The 17,322-nt window shown below is 36.6% G+C and overlaps 1 protein-coding gene across 1 annotated transcript; it reads right to left on the reverse strand.

Annotated features, from left to right (window-relative positions):
• Positions 1-3,474: 3,474 nt before the first annotated feature.
• Positions 3,475-16,661, reverse strand: LOC143146812 (uncharacterized). Its single transcript, XM_076311478.1, has 5 exons — positions 16,370-16,661; positions 7,538-7,620; positions 5,570-5,803; positions 4,183-4,326; positions 3,475-3,814 (listed from the first exon to the last, which is right to left on the reverse strand). Exons 1-5 carry the CDS (start codon positions 16,659-16,661, stop codon positions 3,647-3,649), a joined length of 921 nt encoding a protein of 306 aa, XP_076167593.1. The 3' UTR covers positions 3,475-3,646.
• Positions 16,662-17,322: the final 661 nt, after the last annotated feature.

Genomic DNA, 17,322 nt, shown 5'->3' on the forward strand with positions numbered 1-17,322 from the left:
CCTTTCACGCTGTCATGCGTATACAAGCGAGTATCTGACATTGTTCACCATATAATTTCACATTCTTGCTCGAACCAACCTTAGACCACAAGACCGTGACACCTACATGGATTGCCAAATATTGTAACCGCTTGGAAAAAACAATGCAAATGTGTAGTTTATGATAAGTTACGATTTTCCTATTTCAAATAAAACGATTTTCATTCCATATATATTTGGAATATTATATATAATTTATATATATATTTGAAATAGAAAAATCGTAACTTATCGTAAACTACTATTTGCATTGTTTTTTGCAAGCGGTTACTTCACACTAAGTTACGATTTTCCTATTTCAAATAAAACGATTTTCATTCCATATATATTTGGAATATTATATATAATATATATATATATATATATATATATATATATATATATATATTTGAAATAGAAAAATCGTAACTTATCGTAAACTACTATTTGCATTGTTTTTTGCAAGCGGTTACTTCACAATAAGTTACGATTTTCCTATTTCAAATAAAACGATTTTCATTCCATATATATTTGGAATATTATATACAATACATATATTTGAAATAGAAAAATCGTAACTTATCGTAAACTACTATTTGCATTGTTTTTTGCAAGCGGTTACATCACAATAAGTTACGATTTTCCTATTTCAAATAAAACGATTTTCATTCCATATATATTTGGAATATTATATACAATACATATATTTGAAATAGAAAAATCGTAACTTATCGTAAACTACTATTTGCATTGTTTTTTGCAAGCGGTTACATCACAATAAGTTACGATTTTCCTATTTCAAATAAAACGATTTTCATTCCATATATATTTGGAATATTATATACAATACATATATTTGAAATAGGAAAATCACTTATCGTGAATTACCATTTGCATTGTGTTTCGCAAGCGGTTACAATAATTGGCAATCCATACTATATATGTTATATTTCATTCATTCCATGTTATATTTTCAAATTTATTTCAAATCGTGGAAAACTTTTCCGTTGCGAATCTATCGGAAGAGAATGTTTTCCAACGTACAAAAGTGATCGAATCTTCTTTAAGAAATCAATGCTCCGTGTAGAAAAATTCGAACATGGGTCCCAAGTCCTGGCACGAAGGTCCCAAATGTTGTCGATTCGTCGGCCCGTGAATTAAAACGAAACGCGACAGCGAAACCGATCGAAAGATTCCATTCAGCGAAAGTAATTAACGTTCCCCTCCGCGAAGAAAGGTCTGTTTCTACGTCGAACGGAACGCAGCCGAGAAGCTCGACACGACGTCTGGCTTCCTGTGACGCGAAGACTCGCAATACCGCGAGTCGATATCGCATACCAGCCGCTTATTCATAGAGCGTCGCGATCTCGCGACAATAGAACAGGTAGCGGACCGTAGCCAATTTCACGCCAAGATTTTCACTTTTCATGGCGAATAGCCGAGCGAGTGGGCCGCCAGCGCGACGAAAACGACTTCTTGCTTGATCGATTCACATAATCGAGGGTATTTCATCATTTCGTTACAATGGTGCAATCAAAAAATTTCGACCAGAGGTTGGAAAGCGAAAATTTCTAACATAAAACGTTAACGTTATTTTAAATTTATTTCTACATTCGGTTGTTATTCGAAACAGTTTTTCGCGAGTCTCTCGAAAGGAAAGTACTCCCACCCACTTATTGGTTATGTTACCACATCGAGGCATTCTCGTCTCTGCGAGATTCCTTTAATGAAACACTTGATACCGCCAATACTCGACCATTTTAATTTCAGGATTTAATTACTTCCAACCCAGACTGAGTGCGGTTATGCTATTACTTGTATTATTTGGTGGTGTTGATTCTAGGTTAATTCGAGATACACTAACCTTAGAATGGTAACTAGATTTTTCGTTCGATTTAGCCAATAATTAAAATCGTTCTTTTAGAGCGAGTATTGTCCAGTTTGAAAAATTCTAATGGTTAAATTAAACAGGTTGATTTATCATATTTGTCTCGAATCGATAAATATCTATCTACCTTGGTAAGATAATACAAACGATGCAGTAATTAAGTTAAGGTTAAGTAAATTGTCGTTCTTTTATTTTTGAATATCTTTTGTAATTTAAGAGTTATACAGGTATACGTAAATGGTTCTGATATAAAGGTAGATTTTTCCTTTAAAGTCTTTTAAAAATTATGCTTCTTGGATTGGTCTAACGAACGTATGTTCACAGTTTGACAATTCGCGGTCATCTCTTTTCAGTTAACCTCGCAATCTTTCGACGTAGAGACACTTTTATTGTCTTCCCGCCAATTTAACGATCAATATCACGCCACTTTTTCATCAAGGACAATCAAATCATTATGTCCCTAGAAATGTATCGCTTTCCATCCCGCAAACGATGGAGCGAAAGAGTTACTTTCACGTTTGTCGCCCGTATAATTTCGGTGGCTGAAAAACAGTCGTTTGCGACGGGTCTTATTATTATTTAAAATGACAATGTTCGATACGGTAGGGTTGTAATTAGAACAGGCGAGAACATTCAACGGAATCGGATTACAAAGGATGGGGAATCGTTTTAATGGGCGACTTTTCTGAATAATGGCGACGCTATTTTCTCGACGAAAATCGCATTAAAAATATACTAGTGTGACAAAACGTAATAGATTGTTCAATAAGTTTTGTCGTTCGATAAAACTCATTGAGCAACCTGGTACTATACTGTTCAATAAGTTTTATCGAACGACAAAACTTATTGAACAACCTGGTACGTGGTTATATACTTGGAGCAATATTTGCTTTAGTTTGCAATATTTATTATAATGAAACTATAATCCTCTTATTCTTCGTGCGAGTATTTTACAAGTGATATTTTATACGTAGGATCAATATTTTATAAGTGGTATTTTATACATCGCACCAAGATGAGTTCACTTATCACAATATGACTTCGAAATAACCTTAAGTTGCAAAAATGAATGACGAAAATAATATTGCGGTATAAAATGAATTTATTTAATTTTTAAATTTTCGAACCCTACGGAATTTTCTCTCACAATTATTAATGCATAAAATTATTATATGGGAATTACATTCTAAGTACAAGATATGTTTGTTTATTTTCAATAATTAATATTAGAATCGTATCATGTACTACAAAAAATAATGAAAATTATTTCTAATATCCTAAGTGAAAAAGTAAAAAAAGTGACTTCTCTTGTCGTCGATGACTCGTCAAGCATATTCAACTCTGTACGAATGTTCTGATTGGCTGACGTACCTCAGAGGTGATTCGTCTCTATTGTCTTGCTTACAAGGGTCTCAGTTTGTAAAACTCTTATTTATTTACATAATTTACTCCACTCCACTTGGTCATTATTTTATTTTCTTCAATTCGCTAGTTTTTATCATTCTTTCTCTTTTCTATTTTCACTTACATTTCTCAGCTTTTTGCCATCTTTGTCTTATCTTTGAACGAGCTTTACAAATTTGAGTTGCAAAACAACAGTTGCCAAACATCACCCACTAGATGGCATAAGCAACATTTAATAAATCATATTTTCGCCATCTGTGTTGTCGATACGATATAAAAAAAAATCGTTAAATAATTATATATTATCTTATTGAATTAGGATTATTTCTTTAAATGTTAATGACCATTACTGGCAAACCATTTTTTCCCTGATTCGTGTCCACCTTTCTTTCCATATTTCTTCTCACGTCGATGATGACTGTCATGACCCTCGTTAAATTTGTGACCCTTTTGATTACGATGATGATGACCCTCCTCGTGTTCATTCTTTTTGCCATGATGGTGCTGAAAAGGCGGTTTAGGTCGATAAACTTCGAGTAACATTGTTGTACGTAAGTTTTTTAAGATAATTTTTACATAGAGTAAGGCTTTAGAAGAATAAATAAACAAAAAATTGATTTCAGTCATCGAGGCAAAAATTAAAATTCTATCGAGTAAAATCCATATCGTGTCCTTTTCATTGAATCGAGGTTTATTTAACCTCGCAGTCATTTTACGAACATTCTATCGTGAAGTTATTTTTTGATAGTTCAGAAAGAGCCGATCAAAATATCGTTCAAAAATATTTGAAATGAACGAAAAGGATTTGATCTAGAAATTTGTTTCATTCTCCACCACGTATTCAAGGACAGATTTTTGTCCGTTTAACCAACCTCGTTACGAGCAGAGTCCATATGTCCCTTTTTCTCGTGACCACCCTTTTTGCCCTCATGTTCGTGATGATAACCCCCGTGCTTCTCGTTGTCGCCATCTTCGTAGTACTCGTCGTAAAAGTCGTGCTTCTTTTCGTACTCGTCCTGCGACACAGTTGAAGTTTCAAATTCATCGAGTAATTTTTAATTAACACAGCCACATCGTTATTACGCTTGATGCTCAGAAAATTGTGTTCCCGAGTTGTTGTAAGTTCAACACGAGCAAAAAACTCTTACCCCGCTGACAAGTTCGACCAAGTCGAGACAAAGTGCATCGAACACTGCCCACGACAAATAAACGAAGTCCTAATTAATAAATAAAAATCGATTGATTTAATCAAGTGGATGTAGACTGCATCCTGGAAACTGGATAACTATTTATTGGTTCTCACAATGTTCGTGCAATTGATCGCAAAGTAATTAAAATATGGACATTAACAAAGTTTCGATAAATGAGACAAATAGAGAAACTATTTTAAGTATGAAGGTGAAGAGCGTTGTAGTGTGAGTAACCAAAATGTTCAGTGAGGGAAGCCACAAGCTATTGGTAAATAGAAAAAAGGGTAAACAAATGAACCGAGCTCGGTTCCGCGTTGGTGACAACCTGAGAGACAACACTGTAGTATGTAAAATGTTCAGTGAGGGAAGCCACGGGCTATTGGTAAACAGAAAAATGGGTAAATAAATAAACCGAGCTGGGTTCCGAGCTGGTGACAACCTGAGAGACAACATTGTAGTACTTATAGGTACGTCATTGTATCGATCCCGCCTCTAGCGACATCTGGAAATAGACTGCATCCTGAAAACTGGATAACTACTATTTATTGATTCTCACAATGCTTGTGCAATTGATCGCAAAGTAATTAAAATATGGACATTAACAAAGTTTCGATAAATGAGACAAATAGAGAAACTATTTTAAATATGAAGATGAAGAGCGTTATAGTGTGAGTAGGCAAAATGTCCAGTAAGGGAAGCCACAGGCTATTGGTAAACAGAAAAAAGGGTAAACAAATGAACCGAGCTCGGTTCTGAGCTGGTGACAACCTAAGAGACAACACTGTAATATGTAAAATGTTCAGTGAGGGAAGCCACAGGCTATTGGTAAACAGAAAAATGGGTAAATAAATGAACCGAGCTGGGTTCCGAGCTGGTGACAACCTGAGAGACAACATTGTAGTATTAACGGATACGTCGTTGTATCGTTCCCGCCTGTAGCGACATCTAGAAGTCCTTGAAGGCACATGCTACCCAAAAACGCAAGGATAACGATCCGTGAACCGGCATTGTTCTTTCCACGTCCGCAAAATAAACTCAGCCACGTGTCCTTAATATTTTCGAAACGAACCTTCTTGAAGACACTGTGCTCCCCTTTGGTGCTGTAGCCCTTCTGGTGTTTCCCCTCCTCGTCGAATTTCGCGGCTTTCTCGCCCTCCTCGCCGCGATGACTTTCATCATAATGATCGGCCTCCTCGTGCTTCTTCTCCTCCTCCCCCTTTTTCTCGTCGTAACTGCGCTCGTGGTCCTCTTTGTCCCGGTGACCCTTTTCGCCCTTATCGAACTCGTGGAACACCTTGTAGCCCTATTTCGAATGGAATATAATTAACCAAGACGGACCAATTAATACCCCCGAAGCTTCTTCTTTGTCCACGAATATCCATTTCGTTTTTAGTTCGTTCCACGATTCTGATTTCCCTTTTTTTTTTTTTTAATACAAATTAGTGAACTGTACCTCGTCCTGCGAGATCAGACACCATTTTCTATTGGCAAGATCGATGGAAAGGCAGTATTTAATTATTGGGAATATTTTAGAGAGTAGAACTTTATTCGAATAATTGCTTGAATAAAACATTTCCTCGTTCATTGTTATTATTGTTACTGTATTTCTGGTACATTCTTTGTTATAATACAAATGGAAAACAAAAACATGGATAGTATAGCACGCAAAGTGACACCGAAGTACTATTTTTAAAGTTAATCTTACTTTACGTAACAATAATGCAATTTATTTCTAATACTGCCTGAAATTCATTTTCAAGCATTCGTCTCTCCATTATAAAAAATTACGTACACAATCGTAAGGTGAGAAAATTAACGAAACCAATCTGCAAATATTTTTATACAACGTGCACCTGCTTATCTATACTCAAATAATTATACGGATGGTTAATAAAATTAGTTCCTACAGGTATAGTACACCCAACCCATGGACACCCATAACTTATCCATGATATCTAAATGGATCATGAAATCTCTCCACGTCGTCCATAATAAACGATATAATAGAGAAAAAAAACCATTTCTTCGATAAGAAAAACTCGTGTCCTCGATAATATTGTAACTATGTTTACAAATTGTCAGTATTTAACAACATTGCGAAAATATATTTGAAATATATATAAAAAGTTTCGATAATCGTTCGGGTATTAAATTAACGGTTGTGACTCAATTATTCACCGATAACATTTACGATAAATGATTTTAGACTAAATCTACGAAATGCGAAAGAATAAAATGAAAAAAATAGCGTATTCCGGGTCGCTTTGGCAAACAATCAGTTCCCAAACGAATTAATCGCCCCACGGGCAACGTCCCCCTAGAAATAAAAGTGAAAAGCAATATCAGAAGCGTCCAGCATGGCACAAAAGGGGTCCGATGGAACACCGTGTCGTTACAGAGAATATTTTCCCGGCGAAGAAAGAAACAAAGATGTCGTTCGCGCAAAAACGACCGTATAATAAATAATCCCCGGTCGCCGTGGACACTAATATTACGGGGCGATAAAAAGAGAAAGAGTCGTCGACGAGGACGTTGACAATGACGAGTAACGGAGAATGTCAATTTCGACGAGGAACGGGAGAGAGAAGGATTCTTATACGCCAGGAACTAGTTCGATAGTCCTTGATAATAATGAAACTCGAGCATTGCGCTCTGATGCGCCCCATCGTTAGAGGCTACGTTCGAAATTTTACAGATTCGATTCGAAGGATCGTCAATACACAGTGTGATTTTAAACGATCAAATTTTTGGCGGGAATTCCATTCGTTACATTAAAGGGAGGTTGAGAAAGAAAAGAAAAAGACGAAGTTACGTCCGTAAATGCTTTGTTTCAAGGTTTCTGCGTTTCCAAACTTTGATTCTTTATTATAAAATCACCCTGTATATTGAGCTTCAAGCCTCGTCTCGTATCGCGTTGATAACGCTGTCATTTTTGATCAATGGGTTCTTTCGGCGTTCTTGACGTTAATAGTAATACGAATAATAATAAAGAAAAATAATAATAATAATATTTTCAACAACAATAATAATAATGTACCTTGTCACCCTTTTTCTCGTCCTCTGAACGGTGGCCCTCTTGATACTTTGTACCGCCACCCTTCTCTTGGTATTTGCCTCCACCTGTTTGAATTAATTGCAAATAAAGTGTTCGGCTCTCAGGTACCGATTCTCGAGGGAATTCTCGGGTAAGAAGAAGGGAGCGTTAATTAGAATCATTAGGGTTTACAAAGTGTCTGATATTGTTCTCTTCGGGTCTAATCGCGTTACTGTTGTTTCATGGTGATTTCAATTGAGAGAGCTCTTGAGGGTGATTTTATTGTCGCGGAATGTAGATCGCGCTATAGTTGCACAAGAATTAAAAAGACGACAAAAATAGAAAACAACGAATTTATAATCACTGCTGGGTGGATTTAGGACAGTTTTCGGTTCGGATATAAAACATCAGACGTGAGAAACGCATTTTGATTAATTTCCAAGATGGCTGCACGGATATCATCGACAGAACTGCGTGTCGTAGATTTATTTTTAAGTACTATACGTACCGAGAGTGTAGTAGTTTACAAAACAATGAACAATTTGGTAAGGGACGTCTACTAAAGGGTACAAGTACTGGAAAAATTCTTTTACGAATAATAGAAACCACGTTCAAAAGCAGCTTAATTTGTAGGTTATGAAAACCAACCAATAATTTATTTCAAACGAAAGTACAGATGCACCTTCTAAAAAAGACATTCCACGTAGAAATGTACACTGTGTTCCACGATTTTCTTCGTGGTTATAAAAGAGCTAGATAACCCCTGGACAAGTTTCCAGGACCACCCGATATACAGTGACTTAACAAAATATTCGTACACTATATTATAAGGAAATTCTTCTTAGTTGTAAGATTGATTTTAATGAAAGTTTGTGCGCATGTAGAGCACAGTAACGCATATACAAAGAAATATTTTCGTCCATAGGATATTCCTTTAAGAAGACGAAATCAAGTCTGGAAGCTTTTAATATACTTTTTATTTTTTTAATGCAACTTCTCTTCGAACTTTCTCGCAACAGAATAATAGAGCACTGAGAACATTTTTCATACGAAAAGGTTCGCTCTGTTTCGCATTATTACGAAGTTGTATTTAAAAAATCGAAGAGAAAGCGTCACTTTAAAGTATACGATTGGATAGAATAAAAATTTTCTTACAAAAAGTGTCCAGTTTTCTCTATCGTACAACTGTGAGAAAAGTCCCTAAAACAAAAAATTGTATCAAAAGAATGAAGAAATATTCAATCTTCAGGTCTTGATTTTATCCTCGGGAAAATATTTTTTTCCGAGGAAAAAATTGTGTTATACGCAGCCCGGTATGTTTTACGTGCGCACAAACTTTCATTATAATCATACTCGTAGGTTAGGGGAATTTCCTTATGATACACTGTACGAATACTTTTTTGATACGTGGTACACGAATACGTGCCTCCGTGTTCGCTAGGAGACGCTTTAAGGTCCTCCGCAGGCCGGAGGTCAGCAGGAATGTTCTCGGTGCCCCTCGAATCGTCGAAGAGGATCGTCAAAACGACGAATAACCCGACGAGGCTCGCCGTTCGACACAAAGACACCATTTTGTGCGCGAGTGGCGCACAAAAAGTGGAAACACGCGAGAGGAATGTCACTTCGCTGAAGGGACGAGCACCGTGCACTGAAGATCGCGTTCGATCGTTGCAGAGATTTATTGGAGGCGTGGACTCCTCGTGTCGATCCTTTTTCTTTCCGCTCCAGGTCCGACGATCGTGTTTTTCCATCGTCTCTCCTGCCCGAAGAAAGTTTCCGCTTCCGAGCGATTAAAGGGGCGGCGGACAAAGACGCTTCTTTTTCATCCACCTGCACCGAGCACGTCAGCTTTCACTCGATCTGCATCGCGATAGACTCTTCGATCGTTTCATATTAATATTTATCCACGAGAACGCGATTCCTTTTGCCGTGGTGGCTTAAAGAAACGATTCCTTTTTGCGTCGTTTAATCGCCGCAAGATGGAGATATCGAGTCATCCTACGGGGACTCACGTTGGAAATTGTAGCTCCTTTCTACGCAAAGATACAAAAACTTGACCAAGAGAAAGGTTAAAAGTCGAAGCGACGATTATTTTACCGGGATCGTTTCTTTTCCAGACGAATAAATAATTGACCGATTTGAGTACGCTATTATTCATAGTGAACGTTCGAAACTTAGGTTTAGGTCTTCCTCGGTATAAACGGTTACATATTAGAACCATAATATACTATTATTCATAGTGAACATTCGAACCTTAGGTTTAGGTCTTCTTCTGTATAAACGGTTACATATTAGAACCATAATATACTATTATTCATAGTGAACATTCGAACCTTAGGTTTAGGTCTTCTTCTGTATAAACGGTTACATATTAGAACCATAGTATGCTATTATTCATAAGGAACGTTTGAAGCTTAGATTTAGGTCTTCTTCTATATAAACAGTTACATATTATTCATTCAGAATATATTGTAACATATTATCCAGTACGTTATTATTCATAGTGAACAATTGAACCTTAGGTTTAGGTCTTTTTCAATATAAATGGTTACATATTAGAACTATAATATGCTATTATTCATAGTGAACATTCGAACCTTAGGTTTAGGTCTTCCTCGGTATAAACGATTACATATTAGAACCGCAGAACGTTCATTATTCATAGTGAACGTTCGAACCTTAGGTTTAGGTCTTCTTCGGTATAAACTATTACATATTAGAACCGTAATATGCTATTATTTATAGTGAGCGTTCGAACCTTAGGTTTAGTTCTTCTTCGGTATAAACGGTTACATATTAGGACCATAATATGCTATTATTCATAATGAACGTTCGAACCTTAGGTTTAGGTCTTCTTCGGTACAAACGGTTACATATTAGGACCCTATGACGCTCGTTAAATCGGTTATGGTGGGACATTATCAGATATACGAGGTGTCCGTAGCTGATATTACAAAGGGCAATAGAATTATTTTATACGAGAAAATGAATAAGAAATATGAACGTTTTCAATAATTGTTAAGCCAATAACAATATTAAAAACTAATAGTTTTAAGGAGAAAGAAAGATCAATCTTTGATTAAAGAGACTATAGTAGGTATACAAATAAGTGTGTGGACAGTGACGACTAATTTCTTCCTAGAATTAGCCTCAGCCTTTACAATGGCTGACTAAAACGTCTAACGAAGTGCAACTCGTAATTTCTCCCGAAATTGATCTTTATTTCTTCCTACAATACATGCGTAACCGAATAATATTCAAGGTCAATTTTCTTAAAAGTAACGCGTCACAACAAAATTATATTCCATATTTTTTATTAATTTTCTCGTGTCGAATGGCCCTATTGAAGCTTGTATCACCAGTTACCAGACACCATTCTCCAGATCTCTATTTACTGACATACCCAGTGAGACATTAGTAGAACATAATAATCTGTAATGAAAAATGATACAGGCAAGAAAAATTATGTTAGGGATATAATAAATTAGCATTACATCTAACTTCGATTAATCGTCTTTTTATTGATTTTTTAACATGCACATGATCGCCTTGAACGCGAAATGGACGAAAGGTAATGTTTCCTTTGTTGCTTTAATATTACGTAATTATAATGTAATAGTTTTATCGCACCTCGCCTACGAAGTTTCCTTTACCTTTGTCGTTCTTCGGGCACGGACGTGTTATTTTTGCGACGACGCTCCGAGTTCTCAGACTGTTGACATTTTGTAGTTTCCTTGAGTCAGCATTGCACACCCATTTATTTTTCTTACGCTCAGTGTTCTTCGTGTAATATTTGAAACTTTCTTCGGCCGCACATAAAAAAATCCGAAGAACGATGTATTCTATATTGGATCTTAAAAAACTGACAAGTATCACTCGAATGAATTCTAAATAAATCCATGAGTGGAAGACATATTGATAAGGGATCTTTCCTAGTAATTTTAAAGTTAGATTGTCTATTTATCCAGCATCTTTCGTGCAGTAATTTTGAGGTTAGGTTTGAAAATAGTCTTCGACTAATTCGCCGCTTCGAAACAATTAAACTTCCTGAAAAAATAATTTGATATATTCATCGCGATTAACCATTATCTATTTCTAACCCAAGAAAACCTCAATTTGCTCAAAAACATTATGAAGCTCACAGCTTCAGTGCATTATTAAATCTACATTTTATATTTACAGTGACCCAAAGAATTTTGAATAAACCCTCAATTACAATCAAATACAATTACAATAATTTTAACAGGAACAGCGACGTTTCCTTAAAGACAGTATTTCCCAATAAAAATTGACGAATTTAAAAAAAAAGAACGAGAAGAAATTCCCAAACCGAAGAATCCTATTTGAAACTATATTTCAATGTGTTGTAGATTCTCTCCAGATAAACAGAAATAAAATAAATAAATACGCAATAAAGATTAAATAGAAGTGAATTATTCTATCCCTAAATAATTTCTCACGGTTACACCTTGTGTACTACGTCTTCCGTTCGATTCTAGGTTAGATTAACCTATTAGACACACACACACATATATATATACATAAATCGAAAAATCGATGCGGATCGTTTCTCGCTGGTCAGAAGTTGCTTCGTCTTATTCTCTGAAAAGTATGAATGAAAATTCGTATTAATTATGAGATGACCTGGTCCACAATGGTTGGCCATCTCCCGTAGATGGAGCCACTGAGCAAACGTTGTACGAAACGACAGCGGAGCGGATGAAGCCGCAGTGCAAACAACTGGCTTTTTTTCTTGCTCGCCTCTGAATCGAGCCATCCTCGTTTCTCCAACCACCCATCCACCCACAGCTCGCGCCCCAGAGAAACTGTTAAGCCGAGCGGAGAACATTTTAATACGGGGCCAGTTTAATGAATTTCTCAGCTGTAACTCCGTGGGTTGCGTTGTTAATCGGCCTTAATACTGCCTGCCTCCTTTGAGGCCTTCGCCACGAAGACGTTTACGGTTTCTTCGACGGACTCATTCTAATGAACGTATCTTATCGGGAGATCATTACGGAGGGAATTAGCTGCTCGATTCTATCCTCGATGCGAGAAAACGGAACGTTTAGTAACGGTGTGTAACAATGTTATTAAATGTACTCGAGTGAAGCTTGGTCGATCGTGAATTGTAAGTTGTTGATAAAGCATGGTCGAACGCAACCTTGAGTGAAGAGGTTACGTTTGAAATCCTATTGACTCGTAACGGACGATCAATTGTTGAATTTTATCGATCTAATTGTAACACCATCCGGTGACTCAAGTTCAACATCGACTAAATTCAACAAACATCAAACGTTGTTTCGAGTTTCGGTGATTCAGGTTCGAATGTACGAAGATCAGATTGTTCAGAGTATAGAAAAAAGGATTAAGATTATAATTCTAAATCTGTGCAGAGATACTTGAGATAAAAATTAATTCTACATCTGTGCAAAGATACTTGTAATAATATATTATATCTTCTGTTCTATCTAGGTTAAGTCTAGGCGAGATCTATGATACTTTTTATTGACAAGAATTAATTTTACTAGAGAGCAGGAATGTATCTATTGATAGAGGACTTTTACAAGTTGTGTAATGATTGTAATTGATAGAGATGGAAAAAGTTTATCACCAGAAAGCATCGATGTCACTGGTCTGGGTTAGAAATGTGGAGAAATGTTAGGCGTTTAGGCAGGTTAACGACCATACACCTCTTTTATGATAATAATAATGTAAAATATATTTAAGCACGAAACATCCACTCTACAATCTACACGTCTGGACTTTCTGACCACGACCTGTCCACATGTAACAAAGACCTTTCGACTGCCTCGTTCGTCTTCTTCAGCTTCAAACTTCTGACCTGTTCCCAATGATCCATGCACTCTCTCGAAACTGATATCCTACTGTAAACTATAAACATCCGCTCGATGCGTTCACTCGATTCTAAACACTTTTCATTCGCACCCAGTCATACCAATATTTATTTCATACCTACAGAAATGTTTTGTAGGTATGATCTATTTTCTAATCGGTAACCGCCTCAAGAATCAAATATCGACTATTAGACCTAGAGTAGCGCTATCCGAGCCAGGTGTCTCGAGACTATGACGTTTTTTTACTCCCACTTGATGGCGACACTAACCCACATATGTAATAGGTGGTTCAATAAGTTTTGTCGTTCGATAAATATTATGCAAAGATCTTAAATTGTTAAATTCTTACAAACTGAACGGCAGAAGAACAAGAGGACTAGGTTCTGTTCACACCCAATCTCCATCAAGGGTCTTCACATTTAGGCACTAAACTATGCCATTGGAAAAGAGTAGGACATATAAAATCGCAAATTGGAGATGTTATTGCATTAAAAAATTCTTGGTGCGTATTTATAAAATTAAAGGTACCATCAGTACAGATCTGAACAACAGTGTAGCACCCTCTAAAAAGAGGTGTTAAAAAAGTGATCAAACTTTAAGTAGCTCCGACACCTAAAACATTAATAAACCATCGTTCCACAAATTTCAAAGAATTCTAAAGTTATTACAATTATTGACCGCAAATGCGATGGAAGAAATATTAAAAATGCGAATAGAACCATAAGGAAACAACTCGTCGAATGTATGGAATCGACAAACAAGGAAATTTTACTTAATTGTTATACCTGTTCATGACAATAATTATCATTACGTAGAATTCATCGAGATTATAGGTACAAGAATTTTTTTGTTACGCTGGTAGTTAATATTCTAGGTTTATGTCTACGCCAGTGCATTCCAGTTGTTGCCTGTTAATGCTTCGTTTCACACTGTTTCGATGTCTCTCTTTTGCGGTATCTATCATCACATTAGATTTGTGTATGTAGTCGCTTTAGCCAATAACGAAAATGCGTGTAATTCGAGGGGAGGGGGAACGACTAATCAGCTTCTTTGGCAGCTTACGATCCCTTCATAGTACGTTATGTATACCGCCTACGAGCTTCTTTAAAGCGAAGTTACCAGTTTGGCATGACTGCTCTTACAATTAAATCCTGGTATTCATGTTGTTGTGTATCCTCTTATCGTACACGCCGTTACGTAACAGTGTTGCCAGATTAGCGTTGCACCGTCACGTATCAAATTTAATACAAAGATACCCAATGAACTCGATCGATTGTTTGCAGCTTGTTCAATATCGCATTAAAGAAACGATACAGTAGTCACCTGGCAAGGAACATCACCTAAGTGTAAATCGTCGATTTCAATGAAACTCACATGTAATATAGTTCTTGGAAAAATATTTGACACGTATTTTTTTTACGACGAGATCCAGAGAAAAATCGTTTAAACAAGAATTGCGTACTTTTGAACGCAAATTCATTGATGATGAATTTAGCTCCCCTACAGTTTTGCGAAGTATCAATTTTTTTAAAAAAATACGTTATACAATTTTCACTTTCTATACTTTTTCGTATAATTCATTGTTTCGCATTTTTTATAAATTTGCCAATATAAATTACAGACTATTATTACCGATATGGAAAATGCGTATATTTGAAAATTTTTGTTTGATCCTTTCAATAAAAGTTAGGGTTGGTACAATAAAGGACCAAATTTATATTACGCGTTACTGAGGCTAAGTAGATGAAAAAAGGTCCCCTGGAGTGATATTTGAAAATTCTTTATTGAAAAGATACAACCTTTAAAAATTCACTGGCAAAATTCATCTTACTAACGAATCATCTTTGTGAATCGATATGAATCGAATGTTAGAAAACTCATTTGTTAAGAAATCAAATTTTTGAAAAATCGATTGAAAATCGGCCCATCTTATTCGTAAATAAGATCAAATATTCGTAGAAAAAGAGAAAATTATGTATTCTCTTTTTAAATCGATCCGAATTTTCTGTTGAAGAGATCGATTTACGACAAAATTTGTCAAAAAGAAATCAATAAAAAAAATCTTCAGGAAACAGTACAAAGAAGAAGCAGACGCTGAACAATCCTGATCTAAAACCTAAGAAAGTCTTCGATACTACTGATAACGTGAATACCCTAATAAACCCTAAAGAGATTAATTGGCCGTTCAAGGTCACTGCTCGCTTTAACCTCTCACCACATCGCTCAGCTATCCCCACCACTCAGTCTCTCTTCGTGGAAACACGTATCGTAGAAGGCGCGAAGTATGATCACGAGACACATTTTATGCGATTCACGGTCGTAGAAGTGGTCTTTTGCTATTACTTTTGTCCTAACTGTACGTAAATTCATTGACAATGAATTTAAGTTCCCATACAGTATCGCAAAATGTTAATTTGTTCGAACGATATGTTTTGCCAATACAAACTACAAGACCAGTATGGAAAATGCGTATATTTGAAAAGTGACACTCGAACTTGTATCAGATCTGGACTCGCAAAATTCAAATTGAAATAAAATATAATCACAATCCGGATCCAAGTCGGACCCAACAGAAACTTTGCCCGGAAGGTCGAAATTCGATTAAAACAAGATTCGATTACAACAAACAAGTAAGTTAACACATTGAACGCCACGGTGGTCATTGGCGATGTTCCAAAGTTAAAGCGATTTTCTAAAGCACTCACATACCGTGAACTCTAACAGTTGTAAACTTTTAAATGGCATTACTCTCGTTAGTAACACCATAAAATAACAAGTACATGGACAAATTATCGAATACTTATGAAACTCACATGTAATATAGTTCTTAGAAAAATATTTCACACGTATTTTTTTCACGATCAGATCTAGAGAAAAATCGTTTAAACGAAAATTGCGTACTTTTCAACGCAAATTCATCGATGATCAATTTAGCTACCTTTTTGCATTACGATATTTTACTTTTACGTTGAACACGTACCGTGGTCGTCCTTAAGTATTGCAAACTGACATGGCGGTGAACGTGTTGACACGTCGCGAAAGTGGGAGTTGCGATCGGTCAAGCGACCTTGACCACGTCGATTCATTTCACTGACCGTACCCTCGGAATGACAATCGACATGTGTCCCGTTTGCAGGTTGCACATGTCCCCTAATGTTTCGTGACTTCTGGCCTGCCTCGAAAGCCGCAAACTGTTGATTCGTGGCTGCACTGTGTACCGAATTAATACCCAAATATTGATTTGCCAGGCGCTGTTGCTTCGACTCGTTCATTGCCTTCCGTTTGCACCACGAAAAGAGCGAGACGTGGGACGCATTCCGGATCGATCGACGCGGAAAATCCACCAATGGAGTAGGGGGAGGGTGATGGAGGGGGACGTCGTAACTTTCAGAGGCCATCCGAGAGGACAATTCGCGTAAAAAGGAATCATGCGAATGAACCATCCGAGACACGATCGTGTTACAGAGTTGTAACACGGTTCAAGGTGCTAAAAAGTGTCTGAGAATTCGTCTCCTCGAGTGGTAATTCGACGACGTTATGTCAACGATGCCCTATCGGAGAGTCAGATATAACGAGGCTCGAACAACCTTGAAAACTCCCATTACCTTTTATTTTCGTGGAAATAAAAAACCGTGTGTATTCACCGGTGGGTACGAGTGCTCGATGGAATGCACCCCACATTGAGCCAGCACCTAAATAACGGATTCGTTTAACTCGTAAATCTCTATCTCTGGACAATGACACAGTCTCCGTGTAATGTCTTTCTTTGTTTTTCCTTTTTTCTATATATTCTCTAATTAGTAATTTTTCAAAAATCCACTTTGTACACCGTACAACTACAGGATAATTCTCTCGCTGGAAGACTGAAAAACTGGTATTGCCGCTTTAAACGACTCAACAATAATCCCATGTTTTGCATACGGTGTACAGTGA

Source organism: Ptiloglossa arizonensis, chromosome 1, assembly GCF_051014685.1.
Source record: "Ptiloglossa arizonensis isolate GNS036 chromosome 1, iyPtiAriz1_principal, whole genome shotgun sequence".
Lineage (NCBI taxonomy): Eukaryota > Metazoa > Arthropoda > Insecta > Hymenoptera > Colletidae > Ptiloglossa > Ptiloglossa arizonensis.